The sequence below is a fragment of the Ailuropoda melanoleuca genome, chromosome 4 (genome assembly GCF_002007445.2).
Source record: "Ailuropoda melanoleuca isolate Jingjing chromosome 4, ASM200744v2, whole genome shotgun sequence".
Lineage (NCBI taxonomy): Eukaryota > Metazoa > Chordata > Mammalia > Carnivora > Ursidae > Ailuropoda > Ailuropoda melanoleuca.
The window spans coordinates 43,695,779-43,713,141 of NC_048221.1; the positions used below are offsets into that span (position 1 = coordinate 43,695,779).

At 44.4% G+C, this 17,363-nt stretch overlaps 1 protein-coding gene across 2 annotated transcripts in view; it reads right to left on the reverse strand.

The window, feature by feature from the left end:
• Window positions 1-2,875: 2,875 nt before the first annotated feature.
• Window positions 2,876-17,363, reverse strand: part of IL5RA (interleukin 5 receptor subunit alpha) — a 33,783-nt gene continuing 19,295 nt past the window's right edge. For both annotated transcript variants that reach the window (XM_011220651.3, XM_002915941.4), the window contains exons 10-12: window positions 8,595-8,691; window positions 7,434-7,518; window positions 2,876-3,605 (exon numbers count right to left, since the gene is read on the reverse strand). In XM_011220651.3, coding sequence (XP_011218953.1) covers window positions 3,519-3,605; window positions 7,434-7,518; window positions 8,595-8,691 — 269 coding nt within the window. In that variant the 3' untranslated portion in view covers window positions 2,876-3,518. The remainder of the gene's footprint in view (window positions 3,606-7,433; window positions 7,519-8,594; window positions 8,692-17,363) is intronic.

Below are 17,363 nucleotides of genomic sequence, written 5' to 3' on the forward strand. Positions count from 1 at the left end.
TCGCTTCTAGACACCTACTTTTTCTTTAACAAATTAGCACCCAAGGTTTATTAATTCCACCAACAGATGGTCCTGACACAAGTCTCACCATGAAAATGTTTGGATTTTTAATCAGGATGTTCTTTGCCTGTGTGGAATTCTTGCCCAGCCTGCATAAATAGCTTGAGGCCTTGAGCATTTCAATAAGGCTCAGATGGCTGTGCTGTTGGCACACTGAACTCCCCCTTCCAGTCTCCCCGGCACTTTCCCTATGCTATGCTCAGAGAATTCCAACTGCCAAAGAAAGACATCGGACTAAAATCCATATTGGAAAGGCTGTCTTAGAGAAGCACTGTTCGTTCTGAGCATGAGACTTAAGGCTCTTTGGGAGACAGCTGGCGCTCTCTCCTGTCCTGGTGGGAGATGTAAAGAGGTGGGTGCCAATGTCTAATCGACCTGTTGATGGGGGTATTTACTGTTCAGAGAATGTTCACACTCTGATTTGTCATGACAAAGCCAGTGAAAACTGGACAGACCACTTAAAACATGCCATATCCAAAGTCTAACTCCTTCTATACAGCATTTCTACATCACCACTTTGCCACATCATCAAAAAAGGACTGGGGTACACCAGCCAGATGGTCTGGCACACATGTGTGTCCTGGTTACTTCCAATCATGTTCTCATTAGACACCCATCTTCCTTTCCATGATATTATTATAGGCCTTGGTGATCTCTGCCAAATATCACTCAGTTCCAACTACATGCAAGGCCCCGTGCCAGGGTTGAAATGATTCAATGGTCCTAGACACCACAGATGATGAATTTCACATGAGCGCCATCGTCCTGGAGCACACAGTCTGGGAAGACATCCAAACTGTGAATGGCATATCCTACAGTGCCATAGTTCCGAGAGAGGGATAGAAGCCCAGAATGAAAACTCAGAGGTAGGCTCAATCAAACTGCTTTTTAAGGCTTCACAGAAGAGACATGGGATTTGGGTTTCAAAAAAATGAGTAGGAGCTGAGCAGTGAGGAAGAGGAAAGTCCTATTGCCCTGGGGAGACCACATGATCCACACTGTGTTGCTCCTGAAACACACAGACCAAGATCCAGATGGTGGTACTGGTTCAGTACCTAGGTGTTGGCTGGCTGCTGAGGTTGAGGGAGGCATCTCTGATGTGGAACACCACACCCAACAATGAAGAAGCAGCCAAAGTGGGGGCAGCTTCCTCCCTCTCTTCCTGACTCCTAGCAGAGGCAGTGGCCATTACCCTAGGTTTCCAGGTTCTGGTTTTGAAGGACATCAATAAGCCCCAAAGGGGGCAATTTGGGGCAGGACTTTTCCATCACTTACTCCTTCAGCAGTTGGTTTCCAAATTTTGGTATTCATCAGAAACACCCAGGGCTGCTGTTCATGTAGTGTGACTGGGAAACAAGCATCAGCATCACCTGGGAACTTACTAGAAATGCAGAATCTCAGACCCCACCCCAGATCTACTCAATCTGAAACTAAGGTTGGGGCCCAACAATCTGTTTTAATGATGCCTCCAGGTGATTCTAATGTACTGGCAAGTTTCAGAATGTCTAAGAATGTTCACTAAAAATACAGGTTCTTGAATGCCATTCACAGAGATTATGGATCAGTCAGATAATCAGACATTTTGCCAGTGAATGCAGCACCTCCATGGGCCATGCCCTCCTGGTCCCACCTCTAAGCAGGCTTCAGCTTTTTTCCAGCAGTCCTATCTACACTACCGGGCTCATTTGAGCCTGGTATTCAATGCTTCATTATGCAGTTTCTTCAGTGATCTCCCCTGTAAAATGCGGCAGTGATACAAATGATGTGGGCTTCTCAGGATTAGAGATGATGTGTGTGAAATATCTGGTATAGTTCCTAACCCTGGGCATCTTAGCTCGGGCTGCTATTACAAAGAACCATATTCAAGGTGACTGATAAACAACAGGAATTTATTTCTCGGTTCTGGAGGCTGGTGTCCCCAGTTCAAGGTGCCAGCATGGCAGGGTTCTCGGGAGAGCCCTCTTAGTGGTTGCAGAACGCCAACTTCTCCTATCTTTACGTAGGGAAAAGAAAACTCCTTGGAGTCCCTTTAAAAGAGCACTAATTCCCTTCCTGAGGGCTCCACCCTCGTGATCTAATCACCACTCAAAGACCCCCCCACCTCCTAATACCATCACATTGGGGTGCAGAGTTTCAGTATGAATTAGAGGGGGATGGGCACATTCAGTCCATAGTACTTGGAAACAGGCAGTAACTGATAGCTGTGATACTGCTGTCCCTATTGTTCTGGGTCCAACTCCCTGTTAGTTTCAATGGATGGTTACCAAAAGAACACCCTCTGGAAGTACTTGGTACTCTGTGTGCCCCATTATTGGATCCAGTTGACTAAAACAACTCTGGAAAGCATATAGAGTGTACAGCCATACAGGGGGTTCAGAACACTGTGACCTTGTTTCCCTATCCTAAGCTTCCTACTCCAGGGCCACGTATCATCAGCACTGTTGGGGTCATTTTGAGTACTCATTGTTCCTCCTACCTCCTCTCTGCCCTGGACACACCTGTATGTACTTGGTTCTACCTGTAGCCCACTGCCCATCACCATGGCCTCCAATCTAGACGCAGACCCCTAGAGGAGGATGTGGAGAGGATGTCTAGATTTGGATGTTTGATGGGATGCTTGTAGGATTGACCCAGAACTACTGGACCAGCACCCGACAATTGCTTTAAAATATTATTGTGCAAGCCAACATCTCTCCAGAAAGTTCATTCCTGATTGAGCAACCCCCTTCCCAACCCAATTCTACCCAAGGCCTTTCTCAGTATCTTCCAGAATATCCAGGTTGCCTTCAAGAATATAATCTCACACAAAATCCAATTCTTTGCTTTGGTATGGAGTGATATGTTAGCTCTTCGTTTTTTAATGAGTTTGCCTCAAATCGTGCTTCCTCAATCATATCTGTAGATGGTCCCCCACCCCACACACACTACTTGAAAGAAAAAGTATTCTAGAACTCAGGGGGGAAAAAAACAAAACAAAACAAAACACCACGGGTCCCACTTGCTCTAGGAAAGACAGCCTTGACTCTGCGCTCGTAATGAACTCCAGGCTGGGGCAGAGTGCTTCCTTGTGGATATTTCAGTTGAGTATTACCATTGGTAGCTTCAGCTCTACAACCTTCCCTGCCAGTTGACGTCGGCCTTAAAAACTGTGTCTTGCACAGAAGTTTGAGGTAAGTAATGTAAATCGCAAAGATTGGCAAGGGAGGAGTAGGTGCCCTGCAGAGGGGGAAGGAAAGACCTGGCAGAATGGTCAGGTTGAGCAATCACACTGAGCGAGCAAGGAGTTTTTGAGGAGGCATCCACGCTTTCAAGAGATCTGTCTGGCTGCATTGCCTTGCAGCTAAACTGAGCGTTCAGTAAATTCGGAACTCTTCTTTGCCAGGAAACAACAGTTCCCGTTCTTCTTATCACTGAGGCATGTGAGTGTGAGTTCACTTTTGAGAACGTTCCAGTGCCAATCAAAACACGGAATCTTCCAGGGTCTCAAGTCCAGGTTCTTCCACATAACTTATGACTTCAATTTCTGTTTCACTGGAAACTGTTTTCTATAAAACAAAACATCCTCCCTTAGGTGTCTTTAAGTACACTTTTTCTTCTCTCGAATTTCTTTACAATTGTTTAAGTGTATTTTGCTTATAAAAATAGTAAATGTTCACTAAGAAAATATGGAAAATAGGAAGAAAACAAAAATCGATCCATCAACCTATCTCCCACACACAGCCCATCGTTTCTCTCCAGCCTTATTTTCTAGGTACAAAGTTACCTTTACAGTTAAATGAAGGCAAATGGATAGTCAGCTTCATAAATTGCTTTCTGTGTAACATCATGTAATATTTTAAAACATATATTCTTGGGCTGCATCATTGAATAGTTCCACCATTTTTCGTTCATATTTTATTGTAATCTCCCCTTAAATTTGGCTGCGTTTGTCTAATTTGGGCTATTATAATGCTATTAATGAGAAACTTTGTGACAGAAATCACCTACAAGAGATATTTCTCTACCTTGCTTACTCATTCAACACATTTTTTAAAAAGACTTTATTTGAGAGAGAGTGCATGTGCATGCATGCACACACATGGGGGGAGATGGGAGCAGAGGGAAAGGGAGCAGGGATCTGAGCAGGGAGCCCAACGCAGGTTCAATCCCAGGACCCCAAGATCATGACCTGAGCCAAAGGCAGATGCTTAACTGACTGAGCCAAGCAGGTGCCCCTCATTTAACACATTTTTAATACCTATGATACCTGCTGTAGCTTAGACACTGCTGTGCATTGAGTATGCAGTGACAACCAGAGCAAATGTGCTCTCTGCCTTAGGTACTAGAATTTAAGTGGCTTATATTTAATTTTGGAAGGAACCCTCTCTGGCTACCATTGTAGAAATAAGGAACAGCTGGAAACTGCTCTCTAAAAACCTGAAACACAGGACACATCATCTTTTTTTTAAACAAAAAGCCCCCTTCTTTGTAATTGATAAGGGTTAACTTCTGCCCCTGTCTTCACTCCCACCTCTCCCTGTCAGTACCTGTCTCTTGAACGTTACAGAACAATTTCTAACTTGGGTCTGGACAAGCAAAAAATTGCTTAATGAGAGCTCCGGGATGGCAGATATCCTCCAAATCCCAGGACTCTGGGTACCCACACCAAGCTCAGAGACGTTTGTAATTGCAAGCAGAAAGCTTCCTTTCCCGCACACTAAAGGCTTCCTGGTGGGATGCAAAACCAAAGCCATCATTTCCAATAGCACTAATTGGTGTCCCCCACCCCTTGTAGCAGAGGCCCCAAGAGTGAGTCCGAAGGACTTTACCTTCAGAGCTTCAGGCTGGGGCATATTCTCCCAGGCGGAAAATTGAGACCATAGGCTGAGAGCGTTACAGGGCAATACTTCATTTTCTGAGTTCTACATGCTATCTCTGTCAGTCTGTCTCTCTTTTTTATACATGAAACTCAGCAATGTGAGAAGTAAGTTGTCTAAGAGGAGCCTAGCAGCTCTGAGCTCTGACATTAATCCTTTGCTTATTTTGAAACCAGCTTGTCGACCCCAAGTTATTTTGCACACATGACTTGATTTTAATTAACAACAAACCACAAGCTTATACAATAAGCTCTTAAGCCAGTTTCTTTCACCAACCTCAGAATATTAAAGAAAATCTTTGGGGGCTCTATAGGGAAATTAGACATCAGCATTAAGATGTTCCATGAAGAGGCAAGACAAATGACTTGACTGGGCTGCTAAAATCAAACGTAGCTTATCAGGGATGACTATGCCGGAGCAAGGAGGGATTGACGGCACAAATTCAGATGAAACCAAACAAGGTTTCACAATGGGGTCCACTCTTCTTCCAGAAAAGCTATGGGTTAACAAAAGCAAAGCCCCTGTTCGCTGATAAAGGAGAACGTGGGATGTTGGGACAGAATGGTTCTTCTGTCTGACTCAATTCTTTGCTTGACTAGCTTCGTAACTACTATGGTCTATAATTATTCCAAACACCCAAATCGAAAACTCTAAAGGTCACAGCTTATCGAAATGATCCATTTCAGTGAGGGTTTGACCCTTAACTGCCCTACAATCACCAGTTTATTCAACCGTTCATGAAGCACTACATTGGAAAACTAAATTTGTTAATAAAATGGCTTGATCTACATGAAGGATCAGCAAACTACAGCCTGTGGGCAGAATCTGGCTTATTGCCTGTTTTTGTAAATAAAGTTTTATTGGCCAGAGCCAAGCTCATTCATTTGCATACTGTCTACGGCTACTTTCACACCACAGCGGCAACACTGAGTAGTTGAGAGAAACCATTTGGCTGTTGGGTATTTACTATCTGGCTCTTTATAGAGAAAGTTTGCTGACCCCTAATCTAAATAACCACTTAATTTAAGGACAGATTTGACAAAGTGTATAATAATAACTGTACACTGGAAATCACGAAACATTGCTGAGAGAAATTAGAGAAAACCTGAATAGATCGATGATATTTTTTGTTTGTATAATATGATGCTATGTCATGTTTACAGATTGGGAGACTCATTTTTAACATGTCACTTTTCCCCACATTAACCTACAATATAACACAATCCTAATCAAAATCCCAGCAACTTTTTTGGTAGAAATTAATAAAGTTGCTCTAAAATTTATATGGGAATGCAAAACAAAACACCTAGAATAACCAAACCAACTTTGGAGAAAAATCATGTTTGGGAGCACCTGGGTGGCTCAGTCAGTTGAGCTTCCAACTCTTGGTTTTGGCTCAGGTCCTGATCTTAGGGGCCTAGGATGGAACCCTGAGTTGGGCTCCACACTCAGCATGGAATCTGCTTGACATTCTCTCTCTCCCTCTGCCCCTCCCATTCATGTTCTCTCTCTCTCTCTCAAATCTTTTTTTTAAAGATTTTATTTATTTATTTGATAGAACACAAGCAGGTACAGCAGCAAGCAGAAGGAGTGGGAGGAGAAGCAGGCTCCCCACTGAGCAAGGAGCCTGATGTGGGGATCGATCCCAGAACCCTGAGATCATGAACTGAGCCAAAGGGAGACGCTTAACCTACTGAGTCACCCAGGTGCCCCTTAAATAAATAATCTTTTTTAAAAAAATCCTGTTTGGAAGCCTTACACTACCTGATCTCCAGGTTTGCAATAAATCTATAGTTATCAAGACCGCATTGGCATAATGATAGACAAACAGATAAAACAAATAGATAGTCCAGAAGTAGACCCACACATATATAGATAACTGACTTTCAACAAAGATGCCATGACAATTCACTGGGGAAAAGGATGATTTTTTTTCAGAAAATGATGCTAGAACAATTGGGCAGCCCGTTGTTAAGTGAGCATTCAGGTAAGCCGAAGTTTTGAATGGCCAACAAGGCCTAAGGAAATGCATATTTAGGGAAGTAATTTGCCTTCTCTATGGTCCTTTATCCTAAGGAACTAGGAAAAGTTCCTCTGAAAAATGCTATTGATTAAGGTATCCATATGCCATAACACGGGTTCTTAAAACATCGGGGGTCAACAGGACATTGGACCATCTCCTCTCTGCCCCTTGACTATAGAGAAAAGGAAGTCAGGGCTCCTAGGAGTGAAGGAATTGCCCCAGCTCAGTTAAGAGACGGCTGATAGAAAAAATACCAGCCTGACTGGTGAGGGCGCTTATAGCTGAGCAGGACATTTCTAATATCCCAAGACGCTAATGAACATACATAACATAACATTGAGCCAAAGAGCAGAATGACTAAAGCGACGTAAAGTCACTGGCCCCCCTGGGTAGACACTCTGCCTTGGAATATGGAATACCAGTAACCTGATGACCAATCCCTGGAGACCCAACCCTGGGCAGATAGGACCCATCATAAAAGCCTTCAACATTACCTCAGGGCTGACGATTTCAAAGAAATCCTTAATACTGTTTTTTGGTGCCGGAACCGGTGGAAACAACTTGGTCCATAAGTGACCTCTGAAAACAGAGTAAAGCAGAGAATTAGGTGAGCAAGAGCATCTTTTCTTGTCTTTCAGTATCTACTCTACAAATTGACCTAGCTAATCTCAGGACTTGCTGTTCTATAAATTCAAAACCTTTATTGACCAAGAGTTATAAATATCTATATTGTAATATTAGTTGGGCTATGATGTGGCTTCTGAATCACCCAAGGAAGACATGATGGTAATTGCTTTGTGTTGGTCCATGTTTTCGGCCTAATTTCTGAACATGGGTGATGTGTAAGCCCTCGGTGCCCCACCACTGACCCACGCTGGCTCCAGCTCCAGCTCCATACCCACCTGTCCTGGCTCACAGAGTTTACTTTTTCCTCTCCTTTGAATTGCCACCTTCCACCCCACAGAATGTAACATTTATAATAATGAAGCTCTTTAAAACGTAAGTAGTTTTCTAAATTATGAAAGGACTGAGACAGAACATGTTCTTAAGCCTCCTGAATGGCACTTTGCCTTGCTGACTGCCAAAGTGAGTGAAGAGTTCTCATGGGGCCATTTGCAGCCTCGAGGGTTGGTCACCAGATCTGCATGACCTTTCTACAATCTGCATTTGACCGAAGGACAATCGGCCACTCAGGGACCGGGTGATCAAAGGGTGAGGGTGGGAGCTGGCACTTCCTAATTGGAGATCAGACCATGGGAGGCACTGGGGTGATTTCAGTCTCCCAGGCTATAAAAGGAATCTGCTAGTGGCTCAACTAGGACAACCAGATACTGAGTGGGAAGGCAGTAAAGGAATCAAAAGAACACAAAAGTAAAAGGTTTCGCAGAAATGACTACACTGTTGTCAAATTCAAGAAGGGTGCGTCATGGCTGAGGGGCTGTGTTGTGCTCCGTCTGGTTTCCATAAATCACCTAAGGATGTTTCTCACTTTTTAAATTTGGTCCATATTCCTCTTGGAGAGGCAGTCCAGAGGACCCCAAAGCGGTATAAATTCCATCTGATAATAGGCACCCTAATGGAGGCATGGCTGAAGTGTAAAAATTCCATACTCAGACCTCATTGGAAACATTAAAATTAAAAAAAAGAAAACCTACATTTTACAGATGAGGGTGAAAATTAACACGAGGAAGCAGATGGTTGCCATAAGCACAACTAGAAACCATTCTGTGGAGAGCTTCTGATCATCATGTCCTGATGGAAGAAAAGAAAAAAATCAGAGATAGAATCAGCTGCAGATACGCGAAGTGACTAGAGGCAGGCGTCAGAAAGCTTGGGTTGGAGTTGCTGATACTGGGTAAGGCTGGGTGAGTAGTTTAGCCTTCCTGAGCCTGAGGTTTCTCATGAGGGTGAAATGAAGCCACTTTTAATACTAAATCAGTATTTAGGCAGTCTGCAGATATTTATGGACCACACTTGATGTAATAATGCCGCCTGAATCTTGGAGCTTATCCATTTTTAGTAAGTAGTAAGGTTTTTAGATGGAAAAGCTGTAAGAGGTAAGCCCTCTTTACCATCTAGTTGCATTATAATAAAAATAATATACAAAGTTGGAAACTTAACTTTTAGAGGAAGTAAATGATGGAATAATACTCGGAGTTAACCCTAAAGGCATCAGACTCTGGTAGAAGTACTTTGCCATCTTAATTATGCTCAACACCCCTTAACCATTATTCCCATTGCACAGATAAGAAAGTGGAAGCAAATTGCCATTAAGCCAGTACAGAAAGTGTAAATACGTTGCACACCGTCTTACTTTCCAGTTAAATTCGCTTCTCAACTGCATTCAAGGATGGATTCTTCTGTTAGTTTTGACGATATCTTTGGGGTGTGTGATTATTTTTTAAGGTACTGGAAAAGCCCCAGGTCCTTAACCACATGGTTTTGAAAAAGGTAATGCACTTGATAACTGCCTGATTCACTTCCAGAGAATAAGGCAAATCCTGCATTATCTCCCTGCATACAAGTTTGCATTCTGTGGGAGAGTCCACTCACTAATTCATTCCTTTATTCACCCATTTAACAAATAGTTATCAGACTCCCATTATACGTTTGGCACTGCACAGGTTGCTGGGCGCTGGGTTAAAAGCACACATGTGGGTTCTCCCTGTGTGCTATTTAGATCCGTCAAAGAAGAAAGGCTCTAAGCAAATAATGACACAGGTAATGACTTAATACCAGGCGTGCTAAGCGCGTGGGGGATGTTCAAACCACGGTGCACCAGAAGAACCTGGTCCCAAACCTCAGTTTGCCATTAACAGTTTCTTTTATAAAATGAAAAGCGAGTAAGTAGAACTTTCAAGTCCTTGTAAATATCCTAAGACTTCCGAAAGCTCCAACATAACTTCAAACTCAAAACATTCATATCAAGGGGGAGAGATGTCTTGAGGATTTAATGCTAGTGAGTCCAACTTTGCCTTGATCTCTTGCTCTTTAGCCTACTGAGAACTCGGATTCCAGGTTATCTTCTGCCTCCCCAAAGCTTTAATCTCTCCTCCTTCATCCCTTCCCTTCTGCTTTCAAATATTCATAGAGTCCTTTATCTTGAATAAGCCATTACTTTGCTCTGCCATCTCTCCCAACTATCATCAAATACCTTCCCACTTTATTTCGAAGCCTAATTTCTTGAATAAGGGATTCAGGCTGCTTCATTTCCCACCTTAGAAACTGCTTTTTTTTTAATTTACTGGTAGCTGCCTCCAAGTCGAATCCAAAGGACACGTGGCTTCTTTTTCCAACTTTATTTTGCCCTGCCTGCTTCCTGAATTTCAGACTTGATGGTTGAGCCCATCCTGAAACTAAGTCATTGGCTCTCTCACCCAACATTCTCCTTCCTCGGTGGCATTTCCTTCTTCCCTTTTTAATTTCAACTGACCCTCTCGGCTCAGCTCTGGATCCTTGGATCTTTTCCACTGGCAAGTTTGTTGAACACGGCTGCATCTTTTAATTCCGCGTGTTCTTCTCCCTGGTCTTTGCTCCTGGCCCAGCCCTAACAACACAGCTGCACTTCTAGATCGGCAACTGCCCAGAGGTGAAACCCACGGAGATGGTCCTCCAAGCTGCCAATGCTGGAAACTAAACTTATGCTCTCCTTCACATCAGAATGCCTTCTCTCACCGACTTCCCCATGACAGTCTGCATACTGGGATCCCTGGAATTTGCTATGATTCCTCCTATTCTCTGCAGCCCTGCCTCCTTTCTCCACTGACTCAGTTTACATCGTCGCATTATACCCGCTCGCAAAAGTAAGAGAGGCCTGCCTTTGTCTCACGCGTGCATCCTTGCCTAGTGTGGAAATCTGGGTTCTTTTCTTAGCCTGCAGTGGAGGTCGCCATTCTGGGCCTCCATTCCCTCATCTATAAAAACAAGTAAGTTGAAATACACGATCCTTAAGATCTCTGCCAAGCCAGCACCTTTTCTAATACCACTGACTCCATCCAGGCCACTGTCCTTTCCTATGAACTTACCTTTAACGAAAGTGATCTTAGAAAAGTAGTCATTTGTGTGGCTGAAGTTTTGAAAATTGTCATCACGTATAAAAAATAAAAACAGTATTCTGAAGTAACTAAAGCTTATTTTCTGTACATATTTTTTTCTTTTTTTTTTTTTTTTTGAGTGTTCATAGGTCCCAGACACTATGCAAGGTGCTTACCATGCATTTTAGTGTAATTCTCACAACAGTGTGTCGAGGTGGGTAGATGGAGAAACTGGAACAGAGAATGGCCGACTCAGTCCACTGAGGACTCAGCTAGCAGGGGGAGCGGGGATCCCAGCCTGGGACTGGCTGAGCGGGAACACTCTTAACCATGATGCAGGAATCTCATTCCATTGCCTATCATCCCCAAACTGAGGACACACGGCACAGGCAGGAGCTCCACTTAGGACAGCCTAAGCATTTCTGTCATTGAACACTCTCCTGAGAGTCCTCTCCCAGCTGGATCCACTTCCCTGCAGGGAAGCACTGTTTCACTGCTGGGTCCCCACTGTTGGACATGCTAAGTTGATAGGCTGCGCGCTGACAGGAGGGGGCTGCATTACAAACCAGCGTTCCCCCTGATGTTCTCAGGCTGCCCTTGGGACTGAATCACTTTATTTAAAACCTACCACCATAGTATCTTTTTTAAGTTTTAAGGGGTTTTTTTGGTTTTTTTGTTTTGTTTTGTTTTGTTTTGTTTAGAGAGAAAGAGCACATGCAGGAGCAGGGGAGGAGGGGAGAAGGGGAGAGAGAATCTCCAGCAGATGCCACACGCAGCACAGAGCTCGATGTGGGGCTCAATCTCACGACCCTGAGGCCATGACCTGAGCATAACTGAGAGTCAGGCGCTGAACCGACTGAACCACCCAGGTGCCCCAAGTTTTAGGTATTTATATCTGTTATTTTACAAAGAGGCATTAGTCACACTTTGTATAATGATAAAAACGTGATACTCAAGGAGGCAAAACTTTTATTTTCCCAAATGCCACAGATACTGAAAGGCTCTAGGACTAATATGCAGTTGTCTGATTGGGACTGTGCATCCTGTTAAACCTGGCTTTTCTTGCCCTAGCTCATAGCTAACGTAAAGAGCAACTGAGATGAACTAATACCATCAAATACCATCTAGCTTTCTTTCCTAGGCTGATGTCCTGAATAAGGGATTTTCCTGCTTCATTTCCCCATTTCTGAAACCCAGCATTCCATGCTCTTAACCGTTATTCAAGTACCTTAATAAGTACATTCAGAAACTCCAGACTCCTGTTCCATGGATGGAATATAAATGTAGCAAGGGGTATGTCAGCAGAAAAAAAAGTTACCCTAGTTTACAACTAGGTTTAACAGGTAAAGTTTGGGTCCCACAGAAAGGAAGAGCCATGTGGAAATATTATCAGGGTCACACACTTGGTCCTATTTGTGTCTCAAATTGTGAAATACCTCATAGTCAGATATGTCGAGCGCTGATAATAGTACCGTTCACTTCTGACCATGATTACAAAAATCTTTTCAGTTAAACCACTCTCCAGCTATTCACTTTGGCTCTCACTTTGATAAACAAAGTTTTTCACTGAATTAGGAAAAAATACAAAGGCAACTGATTTTATTTCATTCAATCTAAAAAAGTTGTTGATGCATGCAAGGTGCTACGTGGGAAGCAAAGTCATGGTCGCTGCCTGGAGGGAGTTGGCAAATTAGTCGTTTCTCCTGGCCTGGCTTCTGCAAGTGTTCCTGGTGCGCTTTAGAAAGACTCCCCTACCACCAAGGGAGAACAGAACTCACCCCCAGAGAACAGAGCCAAGGTCAGCTTTACCGCGAAGAAAACATAAACAGGCAAGTAAAATTAGTACAAGGAAAAGCTTTCGCATACTCACCACCAAATGGAAATTACTTGTGGATTATCTACTGTTTAATTATTAAGCAAAAGTCTTGAGTCAGTTATATAAATGAGTGGATTAAAGTTATCATCTACTCTGACTTTACCGAAGGTAGAAGGAAAGGGAATAGGTCTTAAGGGTAGTACATATGTCCTTTGGTCAAAGTGATAAAAATTTCAATACTGAAAAGTTGGGAGGCCCCTGAATGTATCATTAATTTGAACTCTGGGGTCTCTAGCTTTGGAGATTTTCTTAAGAAAAAGGATTTCCAGATAACTTGAATCTTTTCTCTGACTCAAGGAGAATGCCTTTCCTACCCTAAAACGGAAGCCACAGATGTTTCTTTTCAAGAAATCAAAGGGCCTGGCTATTTAGTTATGCAGAGATGTTTAAGAAAGAGGAAGTCACACCGTCAGTCCTTCTAAGGAGGAGAAGTCCTCCAGACCCTCCACTTCATTCCTGGATGTTCTTCTGACATTGCCAACTTACGGCATTTGGGAACTCAGCTGTCTGGTTTCTGGTGACCTTGGCTATCATTTTTGACATCTCAACCATTTTACCTTGAGAACAAGCCAACTGCTGATAATTCTGCTGTTCTGTGACGTGGCAGTGTGAGGGGTGGGGGTGAGATGCTGCATGGGAAGGGGGGAGGATGGGATGGTAGCAACGATGGGGGGTGGGGACCTAGGCACTGGACCCAACTTAATCCCTTCATCTGCTTCTGGCTGTTTCCGGAGTTTCCTCGAATCGCTTCCCTCCTGATGCTAAAGCCCCTCTTAGCACGAAGTCCGTCGTCTATGTAGTTCAGGTTAATAACTCTGAGGTGGGTCAATTTGAGGTGGAAACCTGTTCCACTGCAAATTGTCCATACAAGTGTGGCTCCTAGTGCTTCCATATTGATTTTGAATCTGACTTCAGACTTAACAGTAGGTTTCAAGGGAAAAGAGCTAATTAGTAAACTGATGGGACTCTTGCAATGAAGCAGCCCTGCTCTCTGTGCATAAAACCAGCAAGTGCTGGACGAAGGCCAGCAGCACCAGCGGGTGTCAGTCATGGAGAGCACACGCACGCCTCAGCCTAGGAAGCTGCCGTGGCTCGCCTATCCTGGCAAGGAGAGGCCGTGGCATCCTTCGTGAGCAGCACCCCAAACCAGGTCACAGCCTCCCAGTGCAAGCAAAAGTCAGAAGCAGCCCTTTAAGGTGGCTTTCTGAGCTTTCTGAGGCCGCTGTCAAGCGGGCTGTGAGTTTTACCTGGTTTAAGGAGAAAAAAGAGGGCAGTAAATGCAGCCTCAGTGGACAAAATGTAGGGTAGTTCAGGGCCTAGAGCAAGATAGACAAAACGTGCCCCGTGTTCCTTTGAGGAAACGGGGCTCAAGTAGACAGAAATACGGAGAGGAAACGGAGACTCTGTGCACACGTGTGCAGCGGGTGTTCAGGATTCACGAGAGGGATCACTGCGGGACCGTTCACTCCCCCTCGTGGGAGCAGACATGATGAAGCCGGCTAGAGAACTTGTTTTTGCCCTTCTCTGCTTTGCAGGCTTTCCAGCACAGCACTCCCAGGCAACCTGGAACTTTGCTCCTTAGGGGCTGCTGGGCCTGTTCTGTTGGCCTGCTAGCAAGCACCATTGAAAGCCGGCTGCGTCATTGCATAAAAATAAGAAAGGAGGGGGTGAAGAGATGTCAGCCCGGTTCTGTCACTCGCCACCGAGGCGACCTTGAGCAGGCGTCCTCTCCAGCTTCCGCTGCCTGCTTTGTAAAATGGGGATAAGGATGGAATGAGTTGGTGGAGGTAAAGTCCTCAGCCCAGCGTTAGAACATAATAGGTGCTCAATGAATATTAGTCATTATAATTGTAATTAAACACATTGTGTCAGAACTTTTTTCACATAATCTGTAAATCCACGTAATTAAGAAAATCCTTTGTTTGCAAAGATATACAAGATAGCATAGGTGAACATGCGTAGCGCAGTGCCTGGCTCAACAGTAGAGTCCTTCCTTCTTCTGTGCTGTTGTCCCATCTGATGGGCCCTTCCTGGGGTGGAAATCATGCCTGATAGGTCAGTGTGGACCACTACAGGTGGCCGTGCCTGAAAACCCAGTAGAATGTCCTGCTCCTGACAGGTGGAGACAGAATCTGAAAGCTTCCCTCTGGCCCTCCTTCAGGCTACAGAGACTCCCAAGGGTGAGGTGGTCCTGCCCCGCCCCCCACCTCGCTGCTGAGAGCAAGTGGTGGGGCTGCCAGGCACTAACCAGCCTTTTAAACCACAAGAACCTGGATCTAAGGACACAGTTGACTGACCCGACTACCATGTTTACCAACCTGAAATCCCCCATTTGCAAAGGAAACCAGAATCCCCACAAGTTGTCTTGGCCTCAGGTAAGCCCAAGTGGGTTTTTCAGGTTATTAGGTCACCTATTTTTATTTTTTTCAACCAGTTTTGTCAGTGTTAATCTCTTACCTCATGAACGCTTTAGCATTTGCAGAACTCTTTTTGAAGACCTAGGGAAACCGCATTTGGGATCTCTGCGATGTTTGCCCTTCCCATTTTCCTTTGCTTGTTTTCTCTCTGTTCTACCACAGTGAGAGAATTTAAAACGAACGTGTGTGGTGACCAAACAGAAAATAAAGGAGGAAAGAGAGCAGGAGGTGTCAGGGCTGAGGGCGAGGCAGCAGGACTTGCCGTTGGCGTCTGAGTCCAGGCGACCTGGGCCAGTGGATGTGTTTCCTCACACAGTCACAGCCTCTTGAAGTGCGGTCAGAGGACAAAGGCAACAAGAGTTGCCAATGGGAACCTTACTTCCATCTCAACCCAAATTCTTAAACACATCCCTGATAGTCTGCCTCAACCTACTTCACAAAGTCCCTACAGGCTCTAGGCTGGGTCATGTGGCTCTAAGAACCAGCCCCTGACCACTGCCACGAACTGTGACAGGAAAGCTAAGGCCCGATTTCCTCTGACTGACAGGTCTTGTGGAAGGAGATGCCTCTGAAGGCAACCCAGGACCGCCGGGAAGTTTTGCTCTACTCCCAGAGGTACAAACGCTGCCTATCGCAAGCCTAAAGAAATCTTTAAATTAAAAGTGCTTTTTGTTTGGTTTGGTTTTGTTTTTTTAATCTGTCCCTGGTATTATCGTCACATAGATCATGGCGTTCAGATAGGGCCTCCAGTGAAGTCAGGGTCAAACCCAATCGCCGGGTTGGAGGGGCATGCCTGTGATTGCGGTTTGGGCCTCTGATAAGCAGGTCTCAGAAGGACTGAGCCGGGCCAGTGACAGGAGGAACGAACTGCAGGGTGCACTCACATCACACTCTCTTTTTCCAAAGGGAAGGCTACAGCTGCAGGGCATTTCATTTTCATAATTGTTTTTTTCATGCATGGTGTGTGAGCTTCCCGTAGGTGGGAGGAGGAGTGAATGATGGACTGGAGCAAATGGAAGGCTTCATAAGACCAGGGTCAGGAGAGAAGAGGTTTAGGTAAACAGGAGACAGCAGAGATAATAAAGGAACAGAAGAGTCCGGAAGTTAAGAAAGTCTTAAAAAGGAGAAAGACGTGTGAAAAGTGGGAAGTTAGCTCTTAAGATAAGGCAGAGAGGCGGGTTGGGGAAGGGCAGTTGATAACGAGTATTGATAAAATGAAGCCAACCACTATTTCCATTTGAAAACAAACATGTTTCCTGTGCTGGAAATCCTAGCCCAGGAGGGCCCATCTAGGGCCAAGGTTCAGGGCACTTGGCGGCTGGACCATCTCACTGCCAAAACTTCATCTTCCTGGATCTCATTATTGAATAACCTTGGCCAATCATGGGTTAATGAGTGAATTGCATGGATTCCACTTCACCCATTGACGAATATGTCACCTATTCGAGAAAATTAGCTATTAACAGCCACGTCTGGGTTGTTTGATAACTACTCATTTATTTAATATCCCTGGGTCTCCATTTCCTTATATTAAAAGAGATGGGCTTAATAATACGTGAGAACGAGGTGGTATTTGAGCGGAGCTGCAGAGTGAAAATGGAAGGGGAGGGCTCCAGGGCGCCATACATACGAGGTAGGAGAGGAGGAAGGTTGTCTAAAGGAAATGAATGTAGCGACAAAATTGCCTGATAGACTGCAAGCTGAGCATAATTATGGTTGCATCCTTGAGGGGTAGGGAAGAGCCATGCAACATGTCCCAGAGGGGCCCCGTCTTCCTATTATGTTTATTAATCATCTTGATGAAAATGGAAAGTCTGCATTGATTAAATTCACTAATGATCCTAAACTGAGCAGGGGAGTAAATTCCAGAAACGATGGATTTGTAAGGTGAGTGGTAATATTAATCAGCTCATCTTATGAAAAGGGGGCAGTAAATGAAATGGGATTTGCCATAGATAATGGCAGTGAAGTATACCTGGGGGGGAGGGCGGATTATAATGAGCCTAGTTCCAAACTAGGAAGCTGTTATTTAGGAAATAATAATGGGAGGAGAGCTCTAAAGTGGAGAGTGAATAATAAATTAAAAACAAGCTTAAA